General features: G+C 38.7%; 1 protein-coding gene across 1 annotated transcript; it reads left to right on the top strand.

Annotated features, from left to right (window-relative positions):
- Positions 1-668: 668 nt before the first annotated feature.
- Positions 669-7,888, top strand: si:dkey-79d12.5 (protein BTG3). Its single transcript, XM_005924225.3, has 6 exons — positions 669-806; positions 2,204-2,309; positions 4,357-4,534; positions 4,634-4,771; positions 4,950-5,295; positions 6,658-7,888. The coding sequence occupies exons 3-6, from the start codon at positions 4,362-4,364 to the stop codon at positions 6,853-6,855; spliced, it is 855 nt and encodes a 284-aa protein (XP_005924287.1). The 5' UTR covers positions 669-806; positions 2,204-2,309; positions 4,357-4,361; the 3' UTR covers positions 6,856-7,888.
- Positions 7,889-7,976: the final 88 nt, after the last annotated feature.

Consider the following 7,976-nt stretch of genomic DNA (forward strand, 5'->3'; position numbering starts at 1 on the left):
CACTAATTAGCATCTATCTGTCTCTGTTCAGTGAATCCATGCACTTTATAGATGCTGCTTATTAAACAACCAGGCTTGCAGGAGTTTACTGACAACTTCACCCTAAAAATAAATAAACTTCTAGTATAGATCTCTCTCCTCAGGGTTCCTTTAAGGAAAATTAAAAATAATAATAATAATAAAGAAATGTAAACATAAAATAAAATAAAATAAAATAAAATAAAATAAAATAAAATAAAATAAAATAAAATAAAATAAAATAAAATAAAAAAGAACAACGATTTTTGGCCCTCATAGACTCGAGGCAATAATTTTTAATTAAAGTGTAAGAACTAAAGAAACTGTTTGGTATAAAATGAACATATAAGATTCAAATACATTTCATTTGATCAATTACATTAAATCTAATGTACTTATGTACCAAATTTACACAGAAAATCATCATGTGATCAAATTACTTAAAGTCAGCATTTTGGGCATAAACATTTTTTAGATCGGTCAATAATTGCTTCAGACCAGTGAGTCTAATATTTTATTGATTTTTTTATGTAGTTAAAAGTTGAAAAAGTTAACATCCCACAATTTTAGTCTGTAAATGACCATTAAAAAAAAATCCACGTTTGACTTAAGTGAGAGTGAGTTCAGCACAATAGCACCACCCATCCATTCTAGTTTATTTGGTATGTAACAGTTATGCAAATAAACCTCTTGAGCGCTTAAATAGTTGTAGGATACCGGCCAAGTCACTTCGAGGAACACTGACAAACAGCACTCACCTCAAACAGAAGGAATCTCTGCTCCCTATTGTAAGTAAAATTTGATTTCCATCGTTAGTTCTGATAAACACTTTTAATTGGTATCTTTCATTTGGTTATCTTTTGAAAATGTCCTCATTTCATGTCCGTGTGAACCGTGGACAGGTTTTTTAGATTCGTCTCAGCAACCCTGGTTACTGTCTAACACGAGACCAATAGAGACCAATACTTCTTTTCTGTTCCTGTAAATCTTTAGTCAATAATTTGCGTTATCGTTCACACTTTGTCGGACTTTTTAGTAGTCTAAGCCACATTCAGACATGCGCGTCTTTATATTTGGTTCTATATGTTATATGGGTATGTCACTTTCCGTAAGCACCTGAAATTAGCAGAACTGGTCATTATGGGGGTGTCTCAGTCCATTGTAAGTAGTTATCTTGGCCAGGGTAATTGCTACATGTATTCCAACTTAATTTGTGTTTATATTTGTTACAAACTGCGGCCCTCTTGTCCAGGTTTGTCCAGGATTTCAATAGCAGTAAAACTTGACCGTGACATATATAAAAATTGTATTATATAAAAATCTCAGATGTAAAGCCACAATAATCTCTCCAAAATCACAAGCCTTTACCCCTCATTGGCATTAAACTGTAAGTTAAATTTAACACAGACTTAAAATTTCTACAAATTTACAAGATAAATCAGCATCTAACAGCAACAACACTTTAACAGTCTTAAGCGACCCGTTTACCCGTGACTGGGTCTTGGGTTATTAAGGTAATTTTCAAATTTACTCGTCAAGTTCATCTCACCTTATATAAGCTCACCATTGTACTAATTAAGTTATTTTCAAATGTAGCACGGCCTTCAGTTCCAGTTTCCCGAGACTTCAACAGAGAGCGTGAGAGAGGTGGTAGGCGTAGGCGTGGGGGAGTACTGTACTACTTATGCAAATGGTCACCATAGCAATGCAGCCCGCCGTTAGAATCGGTTATATGGTAATAATTAGCCAACGAACAGTTAATTAAGTCTGCTGCTAGTGAAGCTTCAGGTATGTAACAATCAAGCATGTAAATCCATTAAAACGTAACTTCATAATGATATATGATTCATAGGAACGCATTCCCTATGTGACATGTGTGTAGCTGTGGGGTACAGTTAATTACAATGGGTTTGTTTGTATAGCACATAGTTGCTAAGCGCTTCACAGTTTGGGTGAAACCACACCTTTAAGAGGTGAGGACACTATTAGGTATCCCCCCACCCACACCCTCTTCCGCCTAGAAAAGCAGCAGAGTGAGGGATTTCGCTCTCTTTCACGCTCATCAGCTGTTTACTCCGGTATTCCATATTTGGGCCGGGCGGGCACTAGTCACCGCTTGCTCACTACACACAGCGAAGGAAGTGAGTCACGCTGACGGTAATCCTACGTCTCTGTTGCTTTACAGCCGAAGAGAACAAGGAAGGAACGTGCCGCCACGAGAGTTCCAGCGCATCAGTACCGAGGGGCAGACAAATACAGCAGGAGGGCACCGACAATAACTACGTTAAAATGTGAGTACTCACTTCTGTACTTCTAACTTTAATTTTATCGCGTTTAGTTATGTAATGTGTTGAAGTTTTGTCGGCTGTGTTACGTCTGTTTGTTGTTGTAAATTTTATTTGATTGTATTTTATTAATGTTTTTTAAACATTTTATTTATTTATTTAGTTATCTAATCTCATCTCCGGAAATACCCCCCCCCCCATCCAAAATACATTGTTTATTAATTGTTAATTAATACGTTGTTTGGGTGAGCTGCCTACAGCTGTACGTTTCTCGTCACAAACTTTCTGAATTTCCATTTGGGGGTTTCCGCACCGCCTGAAAACTCAAGCGCGTTATTTCCACTAAGTAGTGTGACGTTCCCTTCATCACAGCTGGCTGGAGGATATACATTTTTCGCTTTCTTATATTCTTTGTCTGGCTTTTTTATTTTGTATCCCAACGGTCCACAAGCACGTGAACACGCTTTACGCCGTGTCCTCATCTGCAGGCGCGGGGGGAATATCGACGAAACCGCTCCTAAAATGGCTCAACTAATCTTTCCTTTTCAGGGCGACATTTTAACAGAGTTTTGCCCTCGTAGTTAAACATTAAAGACCGCAGTATAAGCAGCTGGAACAAGCCTGTGCCTGAAAATAGGTCAAGTTGTTCCAAACAAACCTGTATCAGAGGTTTGCGTATAATGACAGCCGCTCGCCTTTAAACGAGCACAGTAAACATGGTGTGCAGACTGAGAAGCTACCTCATTTTCGAGCTCACCTAACCTTTGATTATAGAGAAAACAAACACCCCCAGTGATGCGTTTAAGTTCCTTCAAAACGTAAATCATCCATCTGTATAACTCCAAATGAACGTGTGTAAGACCATCTGTCTTCAGTAACATGCTGTTACATTTTGTTAATCATCCAATTTAAGGACTTCATTAAGAACAAAAGTTCAAGATAAACCAGGGATTTAAAAAAAGAACATCAGTTTTAAAACAACCTTTTATAAATAAATCAAAGCGTTTTTACAGGCATTACTTACTCTTTGTTCGACAGTAACTAAAATCACTGGTTCAAGTGTCTAAAAATGAAGGTGTAGGCCTGCTATAAAAAAGAAAACAGAAAACAATATTTATATTCAATTCTGCAGATGTGTGGTTTAAATAACTGTTGCGGTCGCATGTACCACAATCGTTGAAGCAATTCTTAAGATATTGTGCTGTTTTTAATGGCTTTAATGTCTCTTAGCACTTGTCACCCAAACCATATTGACTCTTCATTGCAGATTCTAGCCTACCCCTGTTTACCTCACGGACAAATTATAAACTGGAAGTCCGAAATGGTGTCTGAGGGGGATAACACATCGATGCTCTCATAGTTCATGCTACAGCAAAACATTTGTTAGGGATTTAAAGTTGCTGCTTGTGTCACAGGATCACGGCTACCCTTAAGGGAAGGCTGTGGCTCCATAGAGAAAATGATTATTTTCTGTGACAACACATTACCCAGACTGAAGTAAGAGTGGCACGTCGCAAGCCACAATAACAAAGTACAATTTGCAACTCAAAAGTTCAAGGATGGACTTTCTTGTCAGGGATAACAGGAAGATGTTAGCACTGTCAGCTGGTTTGTCTGCAGTTGGCCAAAGCCTTGGCCCAATTAAGCACATTTTTTCTCTCTCTGATCAAGTTGACACTGACACTCAACCCAAAACAGACATGCTATCAGAAAATAAACAGCACAATGACCTCAATGAATTTGCATAGTCAAATTACTTGGATGTCAACCTGGCATTTATAGTTTGCATCTGATTTGCCCGTGTACAAACTTTATCTTTTTGTTGGCACAGAGCATGGCAATATATGTAAAATTCACTCAGGACATCTCACCCATGCTCAACACTCCCCTGAAGGCAAAGAAAAATAAATATACACTTCAGGGAAAACTGCACAGGGAAGTGTGATAACTGAAGTTCACGGTCTTCCACACCTCACTGAAGTCATAGCAAAACACATGCACAGAATCACATGGATAAATTGTGTGGTTTTCTTCCTTCTTTCTTTGTCTACAGTCACAATGAAGCAAGAGATCAAGGCCGGGGTGGACTTCCTCAAACGAATGGCTGTGACACGTGGTAACTTAGATGGTGCCAAAGCAGAGTTGTTTGCAGAAAATCTTCAAAGACTTCTATGTGAAAAATACAAGGATCACTGGTACCCCGACTGTCCCAGCAAAGGCCAAGCATTTAGGTAATCATCGCTGTTTAAACATTTACACAGTGGTCAGTGAGTGACTTTTTCCTTCAAAGAAAGAAGGCACCTAACTTTTAATTCCTGAACTTTTCACAGATGCATTCGCATAAACAGAAGCATACCCTGTGATGAAGTGGTGTTGCAAGCCTGCAAAGAGACTAACATCATGCCCACCAGCCTGGGATTTCCATCTGAGATGACTCTGTGGATTGATCCACTGGAGGTGTCTGCAAGGTGAGTCACTGGGTGCCTGCAGAGGCAGACAAAGACGCAGCCATTTGTCAGTCTGTTCTGTTCTGAACGAGTGACAGTTGTGATGCAATATGTGAAACAACAAGTGCAAACTTGTAGGAAGTCACAGGCTGGAAAATGGATGGCATGACTTAAAAATCATTTACTCCCTTCTTCACAGATCCAAAGAGAACAACAGTCCCTTTAAAGTTGCTTCTTTCGACAAAGAGGAGGAAGAGGAGAATGAAGAGTGTGTGAAGGATGACCTGGATGTGTCCTCGCTGGACTCACTAAGCCAGGAGACTTCAGATTACCACTCTGCCACATCTTCGGATTGTGGTTCAGCTTCATCGAGTGACACGGAGGAGGAGGTGAAAGATGGGGATGTGCAGGGAGAAAAAGAAAAAGAAGGGCAGGTTGCTGAGAAGGGAAAGATGGAGGATGAAAGCTGCAAAATAACCATGGTGCCCAGGATTCGAAAGCCACACGAAGATGGATCAAACAGGGTCAAATACCCAAGAAATATGGTACGTTTTTCTTGCTTTCTTTTCTTTTTGTTTTGTTTTGTTTTGTTTTGTTTTGTTTTCTTTTCTTTTCTTTTCTTTTCTTTTCTTTTCTTTTCTTTTCTTTTCTTTTCTTTTCTTTTCTTTTCTTTTAACAATCTGTTGGTCATCTATTTACCACAATGCTTCTTAGAGCAGTTATCTATGTGGCCAAACCTGTGCTTATGTTAGTAAAAGAAAGCACACCAGGGCTCGCAAAATCGCTAGCCCGATGGGGAGACCAAAATCTATCTCAGCCCCGCCCGTCGAATTATCATATAGCCCGACAGACGGGGCTGAGATAGATTTTGCGAGCCCTGCACACTAATTAACAATAGTGCTACAAGAAATGACTTCTTTGTTACAATGAACCTGAGTACAGTAGTCTAGTCAGAAAAACCCACATGCAGCATCCAGCTGCCACAAATATACACTTACAGATTCTCATCACATATCAGTTCAATTCAGTTTTATATAGCGCTTCATCAGCAGCAGTGATCAACATCTGTTGATCATCTCAAGGCAAACACCTACAATAATAAAGATAAAACCCCAACAATTAGATGACCCCTCTTTAAGCAAGCACTTGGTGACAGTGGGAAGGAAAAACTCAGGAAACCTCTTTCCATACCTTTTGTAAATTTTTTTTAGCTGGCCATTCATGAGGTCTTGTTGATGATGATTTCCAATAATGGAACGACCTCTGAGAGTTGAATGAGGTTTGAATGAGCTTTAAGGACTCTTGTCTACATAAAAGCTAATCCTAGCCTGCCTTTGTTGTGGTGTAGCAGATGTCTTAAGTTGTTGTGCTGGAAATCTGGTTGTCAATTCACACGGTTAGATCACTGCCTTAGCATTGCGCGACTATAAATCTGGGCAACTGAGCTACTGAAGGCAAGATTTTTTCCCTCTTAGTTAATTCACTTATTATATAGAATTAATGGCTTCAATAACCTATGCAGCTGAACATTTCTGTATGAAATAAGCGTGAGTTATCTGTGAATTATACGTTATCCAGTTTTAAGGATTTATGGCCTTGTTGTTAGCGACCGTATAGGTCCAGTGTTGTGATTCATTGGATTTGTTGTTGTTATAAGAAACTGGCTTTATTTCTTTTGGATTAACTGACTCACACTTTTTGCAATTTCTTCGTTTACACAAGTAAGATACATGAACAGCTATTTTTAGTTTCATTTGCAAGTTGTTGTTGATGTTAGCTGCTGCTATATTATTACAGTGTTATGTTTTGTTGTTGTGTGCTTTAGAAAGGATTCATCACATATGGAAAAAATGTGTCTGTTACCATCTTTTCAGATTTCACTCAATCCAATCTTTGTCTCTGTTCAGGTGCCTCCTAACCTTCAGGTCATCTACCACCCTACACCAGTGTGGCCTCAGTTCAAGAAGCATGCTCCAGTTTTCATCAGCACTGTGCCACCACCTCCAGCCCAGCAGGTCGTTGGATACTACGTTGTGCCGCGGACCTTTCCGCAGTTCATCATCCCTCAGGCTCCCCTGCAGCCATGGCGAGCAGGGAAGGAGTAGACCAATTGTGAACTATGGGGAGGGCAAGTTTGGGGGCATTATAAGCATTATAAGCTGAGCCGTCTGATGTCAGGCCTGAGTACAGATCTACTTGGACCAAAAGGTTTAGCTGTACAGTTTAATTATTCCTTTCATAATCTGAAAAAAAAAACCTCTTTTGTTTCTTCATTTTTCTTTGTCAATGACGGCTATTACTCTGCACAGGGATACCCCACAGCTCAAGTGAAAACTGCTCTTTGAATCTGTTGTGTTTGCACTGCTGCTTTTGTATTGATGAACTGTACTCAACAAGAACAACATCAGTCACTGGGTGCTTGAAGTTGAACTCAGGAATTCTCAGCAATATGTTTAATGCCAAAAATATGTCTTTTAAATTTTTTTTTACCATCTGTAAATCTTTGCAGGGTGTAAAAGTCACAGTTAATCACTGTGAAATGTGATTCAGGGTTTTTAAACTACTGTAGCAATAGTGACAATATCTGTCTATTAAGTAGAAGAGGCTATTTTTTTACTAAGCTGCTTGTAAATATTACCACATCCGATGAGCACTTTATAATCGTATATTTGTTGTAATTTATTCAGCCACCAATGGATGGCAGTCAAGTCACATACAGTCAGTTTTATATATATATTTCAAACTTTGGTTTTACTTTAGAAACGTCACTTTTCCAAACGTGAACATGTTTATTTAATAGCTTAAACGCTCTCTGCTGTAATATACAGAACGCTTGTGTCACTGTTTTTTTCTTGTTTGTTTGTTTTTTAATTTGAAATGGGCTTGCTTATAAAGTCGTGACTTTTTTATTGTTCATTGCTTGCTATGAGGTCCTGCTACAGCTTTATAAACCATGAATTGTTACTTTTCATTTTTTATTTATTTACATTTCACGCTTACGCATTGATTGATTTTGTTCTTAGTTCTTGCTTGAGCCGCTTGTTTTATCGCAGAAGATTAATCCATGCAGTTTTTTCTGAAATCATTGTTCTGACATGAATCGTACTTTTCAGTAAAGTCTTTGCTGTTGCGTTTAAATCCTGTTTGTGTTTCTTCTTTTTTTTATTCACTTGGCTGGGAAATCACCTGTATAAAGTGTATCCTCGGGCAGAACTCTCACTGCCGT

The sequence above is a fragment of the Haplochromis burtoni genome, unplaced genomic scaffold (genome assembly GCF_018398535.1).
Source record: "Haplochromis burtoni strain Fernald_Lab_line unplaced genomic scaffold, NCSU_Asbu1 Contig_76, whole genome shotgun sequence".
Classification (NCBI taxonomy): domain Eukaryota; kingdom Metazoa; phylum Chordata; class Actinopteri; order Cichliformes; family Cichlidae; genus Haplochromis; species Haplochromis burtoni.

Excerpts from the sequence above, each read along its gene's own strand:
- si:dkey-79d12.5 (XM_005924225.3), top strand. The coding sequence starts at position 4,362 with ATGAAGCAAGAGATCAAGGCCGGGGTGGACTTCCTCAAACGAATGGCT. Across the intron at positions 4,535-4,633 it reads AGCAAAGGCCAAGCATTTAG|ATGCATTCGCATAAACAGAA; the intron begins GTAATCATCGCT and ends AACTTTTCACAG. Across the intron at positions 4,772-4,949 it reads CCACTGGAGGTGTCTGCAAG|ATCCAAAGAGAACAACAGTC; the intron begins GTGAGTCACTGG and ends CCTTCTTCACAG.